This window comes from Embiotoca jacksoni, unplaced genomic scaffold (assembly GCF_022577435.1).
Source record: "Embiotoca jacksoni isolate LCO1_2020_lvr unplaced genomic scaffold, fEmbJac1.0.p SCAF_17, whole genome shotgun sequence".
Classification (NCBI taxonomy): Eukaryota; Metazoa; Chordata; class Actinopteri; family Embiotocidae; genus Embiotoca; species Embiotoca jacksoni.
Genome location: NW_027185307.1, coordinates 2003234 through 2024927, shown reverse-complemented (window position 1 = coordinate 2024927; position 21694 = coordinate 2003234). Strand labels below are relative to the sequence as shown.

At 43.1% G+C, this 21694-nt stretch overlaps 2 protein-coding genes across 10 annotated transcripts in view; both read right to left on the bottom strand.

The window, feature by feature from the left end:
- LOC138199288 (microtubule-associated protein 4) overlaps positions 1-9482 on the bottom strand; it is a 110523-nt gene extending 101041 nt beyond the window's left edge. For all 9 annotated transcript variants that reach the window (XM_069151237.1, XM_069151242.1, XM_069151238.1 and 6 more), the window contains exon 1: positions 9377-9482. The gene's annotated coding sequence lies outside the window, so the exon portion shown is untranslated. The remainder of the gene's footprint in view (positions 1-9376) is intronic.
- Positions 9483-17050: 7568 nt separating this feature from the next.
- The window catches only part of kcnh2b (potassium voltage-gated channel, subfamily H (eag-related), member 2b), a 285472-nt gene continuing 280828 nt past the window's right edge, over positions 17051-21694 (bottom strand). The window contains exons 20-22 of the mRNA XM_069151235.1: positions 18187-18292; positions 17869-18006; positions 17051-17455 (exon numbers count right to left, since the gene is read on the bottom strand). Of these exons, the coding sequence (XP_069007336.1) occupies positions 17051-17455; positions 17869-18006; positions 18187-18292 (649 nt within the window). The remainder of the gene's footprint in view (positions 17456-17868; positions 18007-18186; positions 18293-21694) is intronic.

Genomic DNA, 21694 nt, shown 5'->3' with positions numbered 1-21694 from the left:
CTTCTGCTCAGCAGCAGCACATGTATGACAGAATCTGAATTTCACTGAGTCACTGTTGTTGTTGTTTACAAACTAAAGAACAGAAATCATTTTTGTTTAGATTTTACTGAATAAATGACGTTCATACTCGCATATAAACCAGCAACACAACATTTTTGTCCAAATGTTGTCATGTCATCAGGACTGTTATGTCAGAAATACCCTGAAACATTGTCATATTTTTGAGCGCCTATTTATTCAGCAGCAGCAACATTTCTTTCTCTCGTGGTTTCAGATACGATCTTCATCTTGACCAGCAGAGGAAGACGAGGCCGGACGTTCAGGAAGAAACAGGAATACTAAACGAGAAGCGACACCTTCCTCTCTTCTCATTCGGTCCAGTTTCTGTTTTCTCATATTTGTGTGCAGTTTAACTCCACGTCTGCAGAGCTTCGTCTCAGTTGATGTTTCTCATTGAAACATTCTGTCAGTCAAACTTCTTCTACTTTGTATTTTGTCCCTTTGACATATTGGACAATCATGTCCATGAAGCTGTGAACAGGTGGACAACGGGAATATTGGTCACTTTTATAGTAGGAACTCACCAGTTTTGTTATTTTACATAAGAGTCCTAACTACATGTTTATATATCAGGTTCCCTCAAAGGACACATTTAAGCATCATGTCTTCAATGAAATGTTCCAAACTGCTCGTTTCAGAAAGAGTAAATATCCACCCACACCACCTGTCCATCCACCCACACCACCTGTCCATCCACCCACACCACCTGTCCATCCACCCACACCACCTGTCCATCCACCCACACCACCTCTCCATCCACCCACACCACCTGTCCATCCACCCACACCACCTGTCCATCCACCCACACCACCTGTCCATCCACCCACACCACCTGTCCATCCACCCACACCACCTGTCCATCCACCCACACCACCTGTCCATCCCTCTGAGGGACACGCGGCGGCTGTATAATTGGCAGCAGTAAAGCCCGGTTGCTGACACACTGGTCCAGCTGCTACCGTTGTGAGGGAGGATTACAGCGACCGGCTCACCCTGTACCATCCCATTCTTCCCCTCCGCTCTCCATCCCTCCATCACTTCATTCATTCAATCCACCGCTGTCACGCAATCCCCCCCCCCCCCACTCCCACTCATACTGCATCCATTTGTCTGGCAGCCTGTCAGATGTGCAGCTCTGTAGATTCACTACATGATGGATGAATGATGGAAGTCCAGCTCCAGGAACTGAGTTCTTGATTTAAAAAGACAAACTGTTGAAGTAATCTGTGCTAAATCTGTATATTATACACACAGTGTAAAGGGTGTAGCACCGGGTCACGCACAGTTGACTGCGCTGCTTTATTAGGGATTACAGAAGTCTACATGAATGCTGATAAATGATTTCTTGATATTTGCTGTATGTTCAAAGCCACATGAGATGTCACAATACATGTATTAGAACAGATTGGGATCAAAACAAAATGTAAAGACAGTATGTTAGTTTCCACACTAACATACTATCTAGTACGCCAGAAAAAGATTTAGTATGTCCCAATACCTAGTATGTTAAAAGTACCAGGATGTCCGACGACATCCGCTCGTATTTCACAGTCTGCAGACCAGCGTGATACTCTGGATGTTCTGACCCACAATCCTCTGCAGCGGAAGATACGCCACATCGATTGAGCCGCCGAGACAGTAGGTGGCGCTAAAGCTCCGCCCAGAAGAAAAAGAAGAAGAAGAAGAATTTAAAGGAAGCGTACTTGAACCAAATTGCATCCTTTTTTTTTTTTAACTTCAAATGTTGCGTGACTAAATGGGTCAAAGTTCAAGGCCCATTTTTACGCCATGCAACAGGACACAGTTTGTGAGGGTCGCTGCAGGACGTGGACTTTCCTTCCTTATCCCGGTTCATTTGCTATTTTTCTTCATTACAGCAGCTTTAATCAGCCTCCGAACATTTTAACTGACACTTGTTCTTCTAACTCAGCTCTCCTTCTGCTTTTAGCAACTTTCTCCTGAATCCCAGATGTTTACCAGCTGTTCACATCTGATAGTTACTTTAGCTGAGCAGTTAGTGATGCCTCTTTCTCTTCTGTCTATTCATTCCTCCTTTTGTGATAATAGTAATAAAAGTCGTGTATTTTACATGATGGAGATGAGGATTCAGGATTCGTGGAAGAAACATGAGGAACGCAAAACATTAAACTATACTGAAATGATAATATCTCAATTTACATCTCGTTTGAAATTATATCGATATATATAAAATAGTCAATATCTCGCCAAGCAGTATCATCTTATTGTTTGATAAAGGAACACAATAAAAAGCACTTTATATTTGAAGCTTTGCTCCGTGTCGCTTCGTATTTATTACCAAACAAAGTTTCATTTAGCTGCTATTTGTTTATGTACAGTAAGTCTACAATACATTTACAGCATAAAGACAGTTCATTTCATTAAATTAATGGGTTAATTATGGCAAAAATGGTGTTAACTGATTAAATATTTGAGTCATTTAAATGGTAAAATGAGAAATCAGAGTTGCGTGGCTCCTGCAGGATGAGCTGTGATATCTGATGGTCGGACAGAACACAAGTCACCGGTCATAAGGAAGGACTGAACCATTCATTGATTTATCGATAGATAAACTGCTGCATCCCAACAGTCAGCCCTCTGCATGTAGGAGCTGCATACTGATGAATGAGTGTTTCCTCTCTGCAGCAGCACAACCTGATGGAAACGTGTTTTTGGATTTGATACAGATTCATTTGGCTGCGACTTCCTTCAAAATGATTCTCAACGAGAACAGACCAGATTAAAACACGTCTGATGGTCCGACGGCGAGCAGAAGAACCTCCGACTGGATCAGAAGCAAACGACCCGACCGCTCGCTCGTCTGCCAACACACCGAGCCGGACGCTCTGCGGACACCAACGCATCTGTTAGCGACAGACTGATGCTCCGAGTCGCAGCCGGTCCGGTTCAGAGAATTAAAAGAGGCGTGACTCTCCCATCATCGCTGAGTCAGCAGCTCTTACAGCCACATTGATTTTACAGTAAACAGCATGAATCAGTGAGGGATCGATGCTGATGGAGACAATTACCGGCCGTCCGAGCACCGATCAACTCCCATCAGAGGTGTGTGTGTGTGTGTGTGTGTGTGTGTGTGTGTGTGTGTGTGGTAAAGATATTTATCGTCACTACCAGGAATGAGATGTTGTTGTTGTTTTTCCTTCTTTTCAGAGCTGACATCCTGCACAGAACTTTATCAATAGTTTAACGTTATGATCCGATCCTCCCAGAACACCGAAACATGTTTCTGAACCATCAATTAGTCGTTTACATTATTTTACAGATAAAAACACAAAACTATTTGTAGGCTTATTTGATTTCTAAGTCAATTAATTTTCATCAGTCGGCTGATTTGATCACAGACATATTGGATTATTGTGAATAAATGATCATAATACAGAAGAGGATATGTGGAGTCATTTATAAATTACTCTTTGTAGAGTTTAATGTAAGAGTGCACCGATATCATTTTGGACAATAAAGTGTCTCATCAAACTGCCTTTGATCAACACATTTCAGTCAATTCATCTAAAATGGGATTTCTTATTCATTTTATTTTGGCATCAGCCTCGATAATCCAGGAGTGTTCGCTCTATAATATATTTTGATTTTGGACCTTTAATTGGATCAGACGAGCAATCAGAAGATATCCACCCGAGTTTCAGAGAATCACAGCTGACACCTTTCACTACTTTCTGACGTTTTATAGACTGAACGTCAGTCTATCCACAGCTGGCTGATCAATAAGAGGAATTCCTCCTGAACTGGTCCATGCAGGCCGAGAAGAAGCTTGTTCATGTGTTTGGTTTGTGCGTAGCTCAGGATGATAATACAGTCTTTGTACCGGACCGAACCACCGTCAGCAGAAACAAGTGGATGGTGGGTTTCATTTACAGAGGCTGCGATGAAGCCGCCTGCTGACCTTGAAGAGAGGATCCTGCTACGGACGACCTCTAACCCCGGCTCCTTCTTCACCTGCAACACTCAGAAATAACTGTGAAGGGTCTTCTCTGACATATCTTAAGATGACTCATGAGGAGGACAAGAGAAGGAGACTATCCATCAGTGTATTTGGAGTGTGTGGGTGGAGAACAAAGAGGCTGGGAGTCAATGACTCTCAGCTCCAGTCCATTGACATTCCTCAGCCTGGGAACAAACCGGGATCTCTCCGACTCAGAGGAAACATGTCTGTTTGCTTTAACACTTCCTCCCTTCCTTCCTACCTTTCCTCCCCTCCTACCGTGGTCTCCTACTTCCTGACTCACCTCTTCCTTCCAATATTTCTTCCTCCATTTACGTCATCTCCTGTTTATTCTCATTTCGATGAACACGACAAATTTCCTTCAATCAATTTAATAAACTTATAGTTCAATCATTGGACATTAAGAGTCCAGCTGTCACTTGAAATTTCAGTAAATACTGAGTATTAATGAGTGCTGGCTGTTCAGTCAACTTCCCATTTCAATGCCGTAAGGGTGACACCTCGAACATGAACTGATTTTTCTGTGCCAGGAAGAAAACCAGCCCGGCAGGTGATCCTTTTAAAATCAACCATGCTGGGCGTCAGTCGACTGGATCAAAGCTTCACCATATCTGTCCGATCACCTGCCGATCCCTAACCCCTGAAAATATACCCACTTATTCAAAGCTTCTTCTTTAAAATGCATTATTCATTCTCTGCTTCAGACTTCTTGGAGGGAAGAAGACCACGTCTGCTCTGGGCTGCGCTCTGATTATTTATTTAAACAGAACGTCATCCAAAGAAGATAAGAAGAGCTTTAATAATTCCAGCCGAAGCTAGAGAGCATGAAAACAGGATATAAAGCTCTGGTCTGCGTCACCGTCCTTCAAATGTAACACTGCTGGGAAACACAGAGAAAATGTGGTCAACGTAATAATGACTCGGGATAAATCAAACGTATTTGTTCACCGGACATGAACAGTTGTGCAGACAGAGACGGTTTCCTTCAGCACACGGTCGCAATAAAGCTTTTTAATGAAAACTATGATTCTACATTCAATCAAATGCTTCCTATTCCCACACATTAAAAGCAATTATCAGCCAGTGATGAAGACTATTTATGAAGATTTGAATGAGCTGCTCTAATAGAAAACCTGGATCAACCAGAGCAGAGCTGGTAAATTATAGAACAAGTTCTTCCAACCCAGAGATCTGATTGGTCCACTGAACAATTGGAAAAAAAATCACCATGACAACACACCCTGCTCATCACGACAAATATCCCTCCACCTCCTCAATGGGAATATAGAATTAGAATATAATTTCGTATAATATGTAATATAATGTAGTTTCTACTTGTTATAGTTCTATTAAATGACCCATTTGGTGAAGTCGGGTCTCTTTTGGTCCTTTTTGGTCGCTCTGAGCACCCGTACCGTAACACCACGGATAGTCACGCACTTACAGTCCTAGAGGAGGCTAGCTGGACCGGTTTGGTTTGAACACATGACACGGAGCTAAAATGTTAAAAACACATGAGAACATGGATATCTTTGTTCATCAGATATCTTTGTTCATCAGATATCTTTGTTCATCAGATATCTTTGTTCTTCAGATATCTTTGTTCATCAGATATCTCTGTTCATCAGATATCTTTGTTCATTAGATATCTTTGTTCATCAGATATCTCTGTTCATCAGATATATTTGTTCATCAGATATCTTTGTTCTTCAGATATCTTTGTTCTTCAGATATCTTTGTTCATCAGATAGCTCTGTTCATCAGATATATTTGTTCATCAGATATCTTTGTTCATCAGATATCTTTGTTCATCAGATATCTTTGTTCATCAGATATCTTTGTTCCAACCAGACTGAACTAGCTGATCAGTTTAGTGTTTCTATTTTTCTGTATTTATTCAGTTGGAGACTAGAAATCCTCTCTGTTGCTAGGTGGTTGCTAAGGGTCCAACCACTTCCTGGAGTAGTAAACATTGCATACATTATATAAAAGTCTACTGACGTTACTGATTGTTTTCCAGTTCTTAGACAACCGCCATGTGTTGCCATGGAAATGGAGATCACGCTAACAACAAGTTGTATATTTTGAGAGCAAATTGCTCCACAATATGAACACATTTAGATTCAATATTTTATTTAGTTGGTCACTTCTACAATTGCAATATTATCTTTTGCTTAAGTAACAAAATAATTTATTGATGAGTGTCAGAACTGAAACGTATCAAAGATATGGAAGAGATACTAACAGGCTGACTGATGGAGGATTATTGGAGCTGATGACGATACCAATATTAGGACATTTTAAAGAACATACACTGTATTACGACAAAAATATTTGATAAAGGATATTTACGTTTTTTTGTCCTCACTGACATTAGAGCACTGAAACAGTCAACTTCACTGGAATTTAAAAAATATATATAAATAACCACAAAATAGAACAATTTCTAATGTAAAGATGGAATCTTTATCTGCATTATGTTCTGTAAAAAAAACTTTTCATAACGGTGCATGTTGCATACACGCTGATTCTGATAGATTATCCTGTAAATCGGCAGGCTGATATTTAGATATTTACTCTCTCAGTATCTGAATTCAACCTGCACTAACATCTGCAGTTCAAAGCTTCGTAAACTGGACCTCCCTTACAGATGTTACAGATGTTACAGATGTTGCTCCACAGACTCCACAGCACTGAAAAACCAAAACATTAAACCTTTCAGTGTTTTTGGTAGAAGTGGAGGCGTGACTGGAGATAACATCACTATCAGCTGTTTTCTTTCTCTTTCAGTTTCAAAGGACACAAAGTGACCCGACGTCCCACCACCTCTTCCACCACCTGCACCACCTCCACCACCACCTCACTCCCTGAACACTGCACAGTTGTTAAGGTTAATGCCTGTCATTGGATTTTGGCAAACGTGCTTAACTGATCATTTATCCAATTTGGAAGTGTATAATCTGTTCCACAGCCGGCCATTTTGGTCTGAATATATCTTCTACTTGACCAGATGTGATGTGAAACCAGGCTGACTAAACTTTGGACCCAATCAGTAAAGATTAATGAACGTTTGGTTTGGTTATGCTGCACGGAGGATTCAGCAGCAGGCGACGGAGACGTCTGCACAACGGTCGAGAAGTTTTCCCAGAATCCAAAGCGGTTCACTATAAAACTACCGAGGGCGGTATTTAATATTGGCAAGAAGCTCCAGAGTGTTAAAGTGGGCCTCAGAAAACACAGCCAGACAGTGACAGAAGTACAGATGAGGAATCTGAAGAGCTGTAAAACAGTAATAAAGCAGATGTTCTTTATCTGTCATCAGGAGCACAGAGCTGCAGTGTTTCTATAAAACACAGACCAGGATTTTAAAGGTTATTAACGGCGAAAGGAAAACAACTGCTTCCACCGCAGAAACATGAAGCATCAGACTGAAGCCAAGTTCTATGAACTGATGTGATGCATCCTTCAAAATAAGAGCCTGCGGTAAAAAAAAGGGCGTTTCACTAAACATAAATCAATGTTTGTGGAGAACTTCCTATATGTGTTGGTGGTTGTTTTCTATGGACACACAGCAGGAGGTGTGTGTGTGTGTGTGGGGGGGGGGGGGGGGGGGCTCCAGGTGAAGCATGTGTTTCTGTACTTTCATCTTCGACATCACAGAGCTTCTCTGCACTGCGGTTCATCTCAGCAGCTCTGCTGGAAGTCGAGCCGACAGCAGCACAACCCCTCTGACCCGTTTGATAACCGTCGGCCCCTCGGGCCTAATACCTGATCACTTTGTTGGGTTTACAGCAACGCAACACGCACCGGGACATTTTAGGGATGAGATTGGATCAGGTCCATAATGAATTCAGGGCCTCAGATCAGTCCCACCTCTTATTTCCCACTCAGTAATCTGGCTAGTGGAGGATTGGAGAGTAATCTGGATAGAAGGAGGACGGGAGGGAGGACGGGAGGACAGGAGGGAGGACGGGAGGACGGGAGGGAGGGAGGGAGGGACAATCCTCTCCGGTGAGTCCTCTTCACATCTCTTTCTGTGGTAAACGGTCTCAGTGCAGGTGGAAACAGAGTTATGGAGACCGTCGTGGTTTCTGTCAGAGTTTCAGGGACAACGTGCACGAACACATGAAAAGCAGGAACAACGTTTTTTAATCAAAACGCTGCAGTCAACAAAAACAACCTTCAGAAACACGTCTCCAGGACGAACTACCAGACATCTAATGAAGGCTGTAAATAACGGTCATTCACATTATCTATTAATCTGTCCATATTTTTCACAGTTAATTGATTAGATGTTAAGTCATTCAAGTGTCAGAAAATTGAGAACATGTGCAGCCTAAAATGTCTCCTTGTCTTCCACAAACAGTCCACAACCAAAGGATGTTCAGTTTATCATCATGGAGCAATAAAACAACCAGAAAACCTTCACGTTGAAAACCTGCAGTCACAGAATTTCAGCATTTTTCCATTTAAAAAATTACTCAAAACGAGTTGAAGATTACTTTTCTATCAATTAACTGACCGATTAAGCAACATATCATCATCATCCTGCTGTTCAAATGAAAGACAGAAAGCAACAACAAACAGCTGAGAGGTCTAGTTTTGAATGAAACTACTATTCTCAGCATCATGAATGAACCTCACGTGAGTTTGAAACAACGTAGAGAAAGACGAGAGAAAAGATCATGATCATTTATTAGGATTATGACCACATCACCACATATTCACAGGTGAATTTAACACGGTGAACTCGTGCAGAGACTCATCTCCAACATCATCACAAGGAATGAGTGTGTCTGAATCTAAACGTCCACCGAGGACATGAAGTCTGCATGCAGGATGTAAAGAACGGCAGTACAACACACACACACACACACACACACACACACACACACACACACACACACACGAATGGGCAGATGCAGACCCTGTATGCAGCAGCACGTGACCTCCACAACTCTGTAATAAATACTGGGAGGAAGCGAAAGCAGAAAGTGAAGGCTGGCGTTCAACAAAGTTACCTCAACAACAGCATGTGGGTACTAATGATTACAAATGTTTTTTTAAAAAGGGCGAGTGCACGTGAAGTGTGCCCTCTTTCCAGAAAGGGAGAGTTTCCGAGCAGCACCTGAACGCAGCATTAACCTACAGCCGTGCACGCTCGCGGTGATGCGTGCTGAGATCACTCATCCAAAATCACCGTCATTTCACTGCGAGCCGGGCTCGGCGGCCCGCCACCGACCCCGCGCCCCGTGCACACAGCGCCGGCTTCCACACACACCGACAGCCACACGGTGTTCCGTTTTCGGCTCCACTCACCGTTAGTTGTCCGCTTTTTGACAGTTTGTTCGGGAGTCTCCGAGCGTCGCTGTCACCGCTACGATCCGCCCACCCGAGAGAGTGCACTGTGCGGGACGCAGACTCATTTACTCCTCCCCGGACGAGCCGTGAACCAATCACAGGGCGAGACTACTGACTGGCTCCGGTTTCATCCAATCAGATTCGTGCCAAGCCCTGAGTGACAAACCCACTGTCCAATCACAGCTTGTGAATCCTGCGCAGGCTCCTTGTCGTCACCAGATGCACTTTTGACGGACACCGTGTGCATACAATGGAGAAGTTTGACTCCTTTTACGGGACGGTGCCGGTCCAATCGCCGGAGGGAACGGGCTCTGGATACGGCCACGGCCCAGGAAGACGCCCTTATGCCGTCCTGATCCCAGGAATGTCACCGGGTGGACAGGAATTACTGTCGGAAAGTCTCAATCATCCACGAGTCCATCCACGCGGCCCGCTATCCAAAACGTGGTGTATTTGGAATAAACGAATAATAGATACTGCTTGATGAAACACAAACATTAAACACAATAAACACTTAGTGGTTTAAAGATTTGACTTTTATTATTACACTGATTGTCGATGATTTACCACGCAGTGATCACATATTTGTAAAAACGTCCTCTGGCTAATGCTCACACTGCAGCTGCCAACTTTTCCCTCACTGGAGGTGAAACTGGAGAAAAAAAATCCAAAACAGGACAAAAAATATCGCAAGCAGTTTAATGTGTTCCACCTCACGTTGTGTAGGTTTATAGTGACACCTCGTGGCGGAAACAGTAAACTGCAGTTCCAGGCAGCTGAACGTGTGGTTTGGCTGTGGAGGCAGAAAATAATGAGGCTCCAAGGGTTTCTGTGTCTGAGGAGGAAAGATGGAAGAAGTGGAAGAACAAAAGTATTTCTGTCACACAAATCCGTTTTTAGTTTATGGGCTTTTTTTATGATCTTTTTTTTTTTTTCATTTGAGCATTTATTAAAATGAAACCATGTGGGAAGTATTAAGGGGAAAAAAATCCTTATTTTTTTTTAGAGCTGTTAACAATTCAGAGACATCTGAAATATGAAGTATGTCTGACGACACCCTGCTGTTTGTAAAACATCAGCAGACAAACAGTTTGGGCACCACTGGGTTCATCTTTAACAATCTATTTTATATCATCTACTGTCTCAAATCTTCATCTGAAAAGTAAATAAAGCTGACAAATAGTGGAGCAGAAAGTACAACATGTCCCTCTAAGGAGAGAGAATATAGTGGCATCAAATGGAAATACTCAAGTAAAGTGCTGATCCATCCAACTTGTGAGTGCAGTACTTGAGTAAAAGTACTTGGTTACTTTCCACCACTGATGGGAACTCTGTGTTTACTGAAGTCCTGCTGCCATTTAAGATCCACCGAGCCTGAATATGGTTCCTGAAAGCATCATTTAAAAGTAAGAAAGTCCTACTGAGTTTATTTGGCTGATGTGACACTGTGAACATTGGTTCATTTATTCTGATGATGCAGCTGCACAGCACAGATCACAGTTCCTTAAAATAAGAACAGTGATGAGTGTGAATCTACTGTGGCAAGAAACTATAAGAAAGATTTAGATGACTTGTTCTTAACTTGTAGCACAAACGAAACACTTCACACAGGTTCAGGATCTGTTTTCAGAGAAAAGATATCAGAGTGGAAGAGGTCAAAGAGAGGAAGACACTACAGGAAGTGTGATAGTGGGAGGACGAGTTTATTGAGTTTTAAAACCTGGATATGTATCTACGACTCTGAAAAACTTGGACCTTTTCCTTCTTTTTTCTGACTAGAAAATCCTGATTAATGTTTCCGGAGAGACGAACAGAATGTTCTCCAGGGCAGCGAACTTCCCCACAGTCAATAAAGTCACATTCAAATGTCACAAACATCAATCCAGTCAAGATGATTTTTGCTTTCAAAGAGGTTTATTGAAAGAAACATTTTGAAATGTTATAAAGTTCAACCATTGATAATGCTATCACACAATCAGAACCTGGAGCGTCACCATTTCCACCTTTCTTCAGTCTTTGATATGAATGATGTATTATGAGCTGGAAGCCCAGTATTATTATTATTATTCTGTGGTTCCACCGTGGGACCGCCACAGTTTACACACCGACAAAAACATTTGCTCTTTTCTGGGACATCTGACAACTAAAGTGTTAAAGATATGCTTTTGCTGGCAGATTTAACACAGAAGTCAGAGTCGGATGTGGTCCAACACTGCCCTCACGTGTTGATGACAGTTGTTCTCCAGAGTGGAGTCGGTCCCAGATGGGCGAAGCCGCATTTGTAATATTTTAGGTGCACTTGATTTAGCTCCTCAGGCCACACAGAGCAGAGCCCAGGTGAGGAAATCAAGCGCTCCTGGATATTTGGAAACAGTTCTGCCCAGGACTGCCACATATGCGCTATAGTGGTTTGCAACCAAAGATACAAATATACAATATAATATTGTATCATCTAAGATCACTATGTTTGCAGCTATTCAGTACCCCTCGTTCCATGACCTGGAAGTAGTATGTATATATATATACATATATATATATATATATATATGTATATATATATAAATTTAAATAGGACTCTCCCGTCAGTCGGAAGAATTCAGTATGTCACTCTACACAGTCTGCAAGCATACAGCAGAAATCAGCTGCGTCGCACGTCAAAGCTTCTTATTACCGGAGGATTTTCAGTGCAGCATGCAAATAAAAATGTGCACAATATTAAAAGTCTTTAGCTTCATCACCCTCATCGGAATCATCATCATCATCATCATCATCATCATCATCATCATCATCATATCCCTTTATACCATGGACGGCTCTGTTTTTTGTTTTTTTTCAATAAGGTGATTATTTTAATAAGAAATTAGAGCAGACTTTATTTATTTAGTATATTTTCCTCTATAATATTCTGCATTTCAAAGCATGCCAAAGAAATGTTTCAGTTTCTGCATAGTGCTGGCTATACGAGTGCCAAAGAGTTTGATTCCTTTACAAGTAGTAGAAGTTGGTATGTACAGGCGAGGAGTGACGGAGCAGATCCAGTGTTGTGTAAAAGGTACCCCACCCCCACCCTCCTCACCCACCCCCCTCCACCCCAAGTGCTCAAAATATCTACAAATACAGGTATACAGGTCCCGTCTGTAGGAACTCGTAGAAAGTTGAAGAGAGCTGAAAAAAGCTCAACAGTATGGAAGAGCTGTTAAGGGAGGTGTGTGTGTGTGTGTGTGTGTGTGTGCAGGTGGAGTTCATATGTTTGTACATATGTGTGTGTCAAAACGCAACTCTCTTTAACCCTCCCCCATCACACACACTCCCCCTTTAATTATGTTTTCTTTCAAAGTGCGCCCTCTACTGGTATAATATGCAGTATGCATTACATAAATGTATCCTCTAGCACTGCTAACGTCTACAGTCACGTACGAGGTCAAACGAGAAGAGTCGACGACAACCACATTCTAGTTTTGAGGTCATAGTTCTGAATGTAAAGATACAGTTCAGGCCACTAGGTGACTGTTATTGAACACGAACCAAACACTCGCTACAGCACGACAGACGGCAACAGGAGCCCGCTTCTGAAAGTCAGTACCTCCACACCGTGCTGGGAAAAAACAACAACAACAACAACAACAAAATAAGATTCACTAGTAAACAACTTCATTCAACGCCAGATTTACTGAGACTTTACTGGAGATTCAAACCAGTAATACACCAAAGTGTGTAAAAAAAAAAACTGTCAGTCCACTAGACGAAACAGTGTCAGAGTCATGCTTTACCTCAACTATGCGTGAAAAGATAGATTTAGGCACCAAAACTAGTTGGTTAAATTTAAGATAAGTTATGGTTTGGTCTAATACCACAGACTGTTTATGAAAAAGTTTGTAGCTTCAGGTCTGTAAAATGGTTCTGATCCAGAAGTGTCTTCAGCTGCAATACCAGCGAGTGCCACTAGAGGTCGGCTCCAAAAAGCCTCCGGCTCCATAGACTCCCATTCAACTTCTCTCATCAAATCCAAAGTGAATAAAATGTGTCCATCAGTTATCTCGGTGTTGTTAGCTAAAGTCACTCCTTCTTATTAGTTTTCTGGAGGTCCATCTGAAAATAATCCCTCATTCATTAGAAAAGAAGATTCAAGAAGACCTGTTTTTGGGGGCGTGTCTGTTTGATTGACAGGCCTGTGGTGCAGTCAGGTTACAGCTATCGGTGGGCGGGACGTAGTATCGTCAGGTTTCCGATCAGATCGGTCAGATCCACCGCTGGCTCCTCCCCCAGCTCGTCCAAATATGGTCACTTCCTGCTCCAAACCGCTCCGAGCTAGTAAGATGGTGACGGACAGAATCTGAACTGGAGGATTCATAACGTTCACAAACCCACGAGTGACCTCGCTGAAGAATGATGCTCGATGTGAACTTTTCACGCCATGATGAGGTGAAACGTGACACTGATTCGTTGCCCTCTAGTGGACAGATGACAGTATTACACACTCTGCCATGATACTAGACTTCTGTATTAGTAGTCAAGAGTAGTTTGTTATGGGATCTTGTTCCTGGTGACCACAGACGGGGACCGCTGCTCAAAACCAGCTGATGGTGATGGTATGATCAAAGTAAACAACCAGCAGAGAGGGTTCAGTAGTTAGAAGAATTCAGTAGATTTGGTCGACAGCTTTGGAGATCCACGAAGCATTCAGTCACGTTCACAACAGAAGGGTGAAAAAAAAGCAACTTTACACCAAACAACTGGATCACTCCTCATCTGAAAGGAGGGACACACACTGATGGGTCGGACTGTGTGCCGAACATGGATGGAGAACTTTAAATATACAATAATGATAATAATTAAACTGTGTAGAGCTAACAAAGCACTTCTATCCATAAATATTGAATAAATATTGAGAGGCTTCACTTCTCCACCTTCATAAACCAGAGACAAAATCAGTTCAGCTACAATCCACAGACAAACTAAATAATTCTACAACAATAAATAAATCAACCAGCTCAGACCCACAAGCAGCAAAACACAATCTTCACGATTCTCTTTTAAAGGGGAATTCCACTCAAATGTACCTCTAAATATGAACTTCCTACCCTCCTTCTTCCTGATTGGTTGGTTCTGAGACGAAGGGAAATCAGCGCCACGACATGGACGACACGTTCCTGAGTCTTTAATGAACATCTGCACTGCCTGAAAAAATGTAAGTGCTGAAAAGGTGATGGACGTGGTGAAGCTGCTACAAACCTGAACAGTTTAAAGGACGATTGCACTTCAACAGCAGGCTCTCTGTTTCTGTTTGGTACGACTGGTCTATCCTGTGATTCTGTATCAGGGAAGACAGTTTAAAGACGCCAGATGTGTTTATTTCCCTTCATCTGGAGAACTCAGAACTCAGTTACGCTCCGCTGTAAAGGTTTATCATTACACCGCATCAGGAATCCTGTGGGGAAAAATCTAATAAAACGACTATTTATTCCTGTAATAGATGACTATGAATGAGATTTAAAGGGACAGTGGACATATTTTCTCCAAATGCACGTGATGAACTCAGAGTCCTTTAAGATGTTTAAAGGACTCAGACATTTCAGATGCCTTGAATTAGAAAGCGACAGCCGGCTCTGAGGGTTTACTTTCAGATTTTGCTGCATCGGTCTCATGAACTACTTTACATGACCGTCAGGCAGCTCACTGACCCTCGAGGGAAATCCTCTTCATTCCCTGTTTAAGTGCCCATTTTTCCTGACAGGTTAATCTACCTGCTGACCGACGCAGTAATAACATGTAGGATGATTGTTCAGTCTAACATCACGTCTACACATCATCTTCCCCTGCTGAGCCCAATGAAACCTGAGCAGGATGTAAAGATGAGCGCAGCGGACTTCAATCGGTGGGCTTTAACTGGACTCTTCTGATCAAACACTAAAACGATGCGTGTTTCCTTCCAGTTTCTCTGTAAAGTGTCGGTGTGGCGATTACAATCTCTTCATATCTCATACGTGTGTCGGCCTGACAACCATCAGACGTGTATCTGAGGACGTTGAACTCTTTCCCTAAAACAGCGGTCCGAAAGTGAAACTTTGTCCTCCCGCGGTGATGAATTTCTGAGATATCCTTGGATGATGTCATAGTTATTTATAACCTCCAGTGTAAAGGGTTTCTGCCGTTTATATCCAAACACCCAACCTGTCGTCTGCCTGTTTAAACCAAGCGTTCACATCGAAACCAGTCTGGACAGAAACGATCCAGTGACCCTCTGCGTCCGTCAGCTCTGCAGGCCGAGAGACAAACACGAGGACAGACACACACATACAAAGCTTTGGACCTGAACACGTCACACACAATAAGATTAAAGCGCACTCACTCGTCTCCTCTTACCAGTGTTTGCATATTGTACTGTACATAGAATAATGGCGCATTCAGCTGGTCGTTGTAAACTGGCAAACTTGTATATTGACGTGTCACGTGACAAACTCGTATGTACAAGGTAAAAGCATTCTGGGTGCGTGCTAAGGTGAAAAGAAGTAAGGACCAATGAAATCTGAGGTAGCAAATTCAACTATGATAAACTAGAATCACACAAGGTTTTTTTCTTCCTTTGATTCGCTGTTAGAAATCAGAACAGGCCTTCGTCACGTCACGGCCGACTTCTTCAAACACAACGCTTCTGTTCTGCAGCTCACGGACGTTATCAGCTGGGACTTCCTGCTCGTTGAAATATTCTCCTCGTTGTTGTTGCTCTGTTCTCATGGAAAACCTGTAAGTTTGCCAGTTTACCTGTTTGCGACGCTGCCTGAGCCACATGTTCTTCACCCACCTTCTTCACCCACCTGTACAACGTTTATGACGATATGTTCATTGAGAAAATTCATGGCTTTTAACCCTCCAGTTCCCACCCCTGAGGTGCAGACCAGCCAATCCAGTGTGCTCTTGGGAAGGGTGGAGCATTAGCTCCGCCCCTTTGGGGGCAGGACATCAGGGAGAAGGAACCAATGAGAGAGCGGGACAGCAGGAGTCCTGTTAGGCCAGCTAACACTACGATTCACCAACCAGGCTGTGAGTTTATCGGAAGCGCCACGGACAAATAGAATAATCAGTATATCAATAGGATTTCAGTGCAAGACGTAAATGGCTACTTGTTTCGTCGTCATTCTGTCCAATGTTGTCTTTGCTTGTTCTCGTCGGTCATCCAACACTGGATACAGCAGTAAAGGGATTCTTCTACAAGTCAGCAGTCGTGTAAATGTGAGTGTGAAGAGGAGTCGTCCTTCATCAGTGACTGAGAGGTCCAGACCGGACGGATCCGGGTCGACCGTGTTCAGGAGGAGGCGGAGCTCCTCTCCGCTCCGTCTGTGGTTTTGGTTAAAGGTTGTACCGTCGTGGAGCTCAGAGAGCTCCGGATGATGATGAGGAGAAGGAGGAGACTTCAGAGAGACGGCGAGACCCGTGTGTTCCCGGTTCACTCTCTCTGAGCAGAGTCCAGACTGGAGAGGTTGTCGGTGCAGATTCAGGATGTCGGTACTGTCGGTACCTCCTGATCTCCACAGCGCTATGTAGTGGAAACAGGAGGAGCTGCGGGACAGAACATCCCTCTCTGTCTCTCTGTGCCCCCCCCACCCCCCTCATCTCCCTCCTCCCCCCTCTCTCTTAGCTCCCCCCGGGGTCAGAGCTGTGTCTCTGTGGTGTCCGTGAGTCCAGAGGTGTCTGTGGTTCTTGGAGGGACATCCTCCTTTGGGTTTCAGGATCCAGGGTTGACGCCCCTGTTGCAGCCCCCATGCAGACCCCCGGACCAAAGTCTAGCCCCACCCCTAAGCTGGCCCCCCCTGCTGCCCCGCTCCCCAACTCTAACTCTAAACCTGAACCTCCAGCAGCCCCTGAAGGCACCGCGGCCCCGGTGTCCATTCCCAGCTCCAGCTCCAGCTGCTGGCCCAGGCCGTCCAGTCCGGAGGGGGCCGGCTGGTCCTGGCTGGTGCAGATCAGAGGGGAGTCCTGGGGCAGCAGAGAGTCAAGAGGCTTGACTGGGAACTCCTCAAAGTCCTGGGAATCCAAGATCTGCAGGGGGAGAAGGTCAGAGGTCAGACTGCTGTTTCTCTCTCCACCAGAAAATAAGAAAGCAAACCTTCATTTGATGTTGTGATAAGAACTGTTACTGTGATTGCAGTCATTATGATGTTTGATATGTTAATGGATTTTCATGTGGCTGAAAGTCTTGATTATCACATTTGTAAAATATTCTCATAAAATATACATAATTTCAAACGTTACAATAAATTATTGCCCTACAATGAATCATTATTTAAGCAGAAATGTATGTATTTACTTATTAAGCTGCAAGCTGCTTATGTTAACAAGGTACTGAGATCCTGTTGAAACAAACTGAGTCGAGTTTAAGCTTTGTTTTAATGGAGAACAATAAGAACAGAGATGTTTTAATATCTAACAGGACTGCAAAGTCTTTACTTCACCTGTGACAGGGAGGCCAGCGTGTCTGTCTCCAGAGGTGGAACAGGTGGAATCACGTTCTCTCCGGGACTTGGACCGAGTCCTGGACCTGGTCCCGGACCGGGACCGGATCCTGGTCCTGGACCGGGGTAAGGGGAGGCCTGCAGAGGAAACAACATGTTGTTTGACAGCCTGTCGGTCTGTGAACAGAACAGAACAGAAGTTCTCTTTCATCCTGACACCTGCTGACTTGTTGTCACGACAACCTGCAGCCCTGTAAAGTGAGCATCACGCTCTAACGTACATCCTGTGTGGGTGAGTGTGTGTCGTTGTGTTGTTACCTGAGGTGGCGATGAGATGGCGCTGTAGGCAGGAGGAACCAGCGCCATCTGCCTCTGCAGCAGCTGCATGATCACTCCGATGTCCGTGGACATGCGACTCTCCAACCTGCACAGAGTTTACAGATGATCAGCCGTTAGAGTCCACAAACTTAGCAGCTGAAATCATACATCAGGCAAGAATGGGACCACATTTCACTTTCGAAACTCCAGAAACTGGTCTCCTCAGTTCCCAAATGTTTACAGTGTTATTAAAAGAAGAGGGGATGCAGCTCAGTGGTGAACATGAAATTCGAAACACGCACATATTATTCATAAAACAATTTCTCAGTTTCAACATTTGATATGTTTTCTTTGTTCTATTTTCAATTAAATACATGATTTAGAGATCATTGCATTCTGTTTTTATTTACATTTTACACAGCGTCCAAACTTTTTTGGCCATCAATAATATCACGACGGATGGCTGGGCTCCTCCCACATGATACTCACTTCAGTTTTTGTCATTATAGTCTGGAAATCCTGTTTGCAAGAAGGTTCGCTCAGCCACTCTGAAGGGTGGACCAATCAGTGACCAGTGAGGCTGTCCAAGTGTGATGACGTTGAAGTCAATTACATCTTGGTAATTTTGGGTGTACAACATGTTACATGGTGCTCAATGCTGATTGGTTAAAGGCTGATCCAACAGTTTAAAATGAAGCCGAGGTCGACGCTCATTAGGATGCAACAGCTGGAAACAACCCTCAGTGCATCATGGACACACCAGTATTGTATATTTAACACTGTGCACCTGGTCTGGTAATACCAATGGATAACATCTGGAAACATAAATGTTGCTGGTATGTTTGTATGTAATGTTTTGTCCCTCACTAATTGTTCTCCTTGTTTAAACTTTGTTTTGCTGATTTTGCATTTCTCTCCTCATCCTGCTGTTATTCAGTTACTTCTGCAGGTGTAACACCACTTCCTCCACAGGAGTCAGCAAAGTTTCATTGAATCATTTTAGTGAACCAGAATCTGTGGAAACAGATAAATGTGTGGTGCACACACTGCAACAAAGCTCGGCCACAATACCAGAAGAAAACACAGAATTTGAAGGGACAATGACTTAAAATCAGTAAAATTATCGGTCCATGCAGCTCGTTCATTTAACTTGACAAGAAATCTTAAAATAAGTTGACTCCAGGTGAGAAATAAAAAAACTGACAAGTGTTCAAAGGTTTGAAATTAGTAGATAATATTTGTTTTAGATCAAACTACTTGAGATCAGACTTGCTGCAGCACATTAATATGTGAAACACACTGAATTTGTGTTTAATTCAATGTTTTTTAATTCTTAATTGTAGCAAACTGACAAAACGAAGGCCAACGAACAGAGAAAAAAAAATGACTGATTTAAGTGGAAATGACTTCATACTGGTGGAGGAGTGACTTGAAACTAGTTGGCTCATATTGAAATAGGCTTAAACCCAGATTTAATTTAATCTTGAATATTCCTGTTTAACGTTCAACCAATAATGAACTCATCCTGCTATCAGGACCATCCTTTGGTTCAGTGAATCGAACTGCTGACGGTACAAGTACTCAACAACCTTCTGCACCATCTGATCCACAGCCACTACAGAAGGTCATCAACATTGATCGACAATTGAAGGTAACCTGGGCCTCTTTATCATTCTAGGAATTCTAGTTTCAAGACATACTGCTTAAAATAAGTCCTCTTTATCCTCGAGGTGGATGTTTTCCAGACATGGTTCTTGCATCTTATTGAAAGTAACTCAAACAAAGACAGAGACGCTCATCAGGAAAAGACACAAAGCAATAGATGATCCAGTTCTACTAAAAACAAGAGCAGCGAGATCTTAAATCTGAATATGAGATGATTTAACCTGGTTAGATGTGGAGGAGTGTGTTTGTTTCTGTCTGAGGCTCAGAGAGACCTAATTAAAACTCATCCTGATGTTTCCGGCTCTGTTCAACTCCACATGTGCAGATGGTTGCAGTACTTCGGGGAGGATTTCTCACACACCGCTACACTACATCCAAATTTGTCCACACACACTTCCAGCCAGCTGACACATCCTATCCAGCGGAGGCACCCAGTCAATCATGCGTTAAAACTCTGAGCATTGAGCCGGAGGCGCAGCCCTCCTCGTAGCTACAACCCGGCACAAAGACACAGAGCTGTGATCTGAACCCGACCTGACAAAGGAGCCTCATCCATCTGAAGGCTGCAGGCTCACAAAAACTCTGTTTCCACTGCAGTGGAGAGAAAAGGCTCCTCGAGAGGGAGCCAGGTAACAGAAACACTCTCATGCTGTCACATGACTCAAACACTTTGTTCAGGCTGTGAGTCCAAATCTGCTTCTTTTTTTTTGCCTATCAGATCAGAATCAGGTCTTCCTGTCTGACTGTCTGACTGTCTGCATATAATCTGATCTGTAGGTCCAGGTTTTCATCCATACTGGTCCCTGCAGTAATGACATGACCCCAGAAGTGAAAGCAGGTGACATAAACAAACCAAAAGGCTGCTACACTTTTGCTGTTTTCCAGATGTCGTACTTCCCTCAGTACACCAACTAATAGTTCTCTTCCATGTTGGGACTCTTACTGTGTAGTGCAGCAATATTAGTAGTGTTGTTTCAGAGCTCTGCTGTTCTACTCTGACAGGAAATGACCTCATCATGTGAACACATCATGTGCTTTTGTGTCCTCTGTTTAACACTCAATAAACACACTGATTCTTCTGTCCAGCAGCAGTGAAGAAACACTTTGTGTTCAGGAACAGCTGCAGCTTCCTCACACGCTTTTAATTTGAAAATCCTTTACATTGGTGGTCCCGCCCCTTCCTCTACGGAGCCAAGATGGCGACCGTTTAGGGTGGAAAGTGTTTCACACTTCTTGTTTGTAGCGTTCTGACTGCTTCATCCTGGAACTTGTAGTGTTCTGATGTTTCTGTACTGACAGTGAGAACACACTGATGTACTCAGAGTAGAGATTTAGTACACAAGTAGAACATCTGGAACACTAGTAGAACATCTGGAACACAAGTAGAACAACTGGAACACAAGTACAACAACTGGAACACAAGTACAACAACTGGAACACAAGTACAACAACTGGAACACAAGTACAACATCTGGAACACAAGTAGAACAACTGGAACACAAGTAGAACAACTGGAACACAAGTACAACATCTGGAACACAAGTAGAACAACTGGAACACAAGCACAACAACTGGAACACAAGTACAACATCTGGAACACAAGTAGAACAACTGGAACACAAGTACAACATCTGGAACACAAGTAGAACAACTGGAACACAAATACAACATCTGGAACACAAGTAGAACAACTGGAACACAAGTACAACAACTGGAACACAAGTACAACATCTGGAACACAAGTAGAACAACTGGAACACAAGTACAACATCTGGAACACAAGTAGACCATCTGGAACATAAGTAGAACATCTGGAACACAAGTATACCATCTGGAACACAAG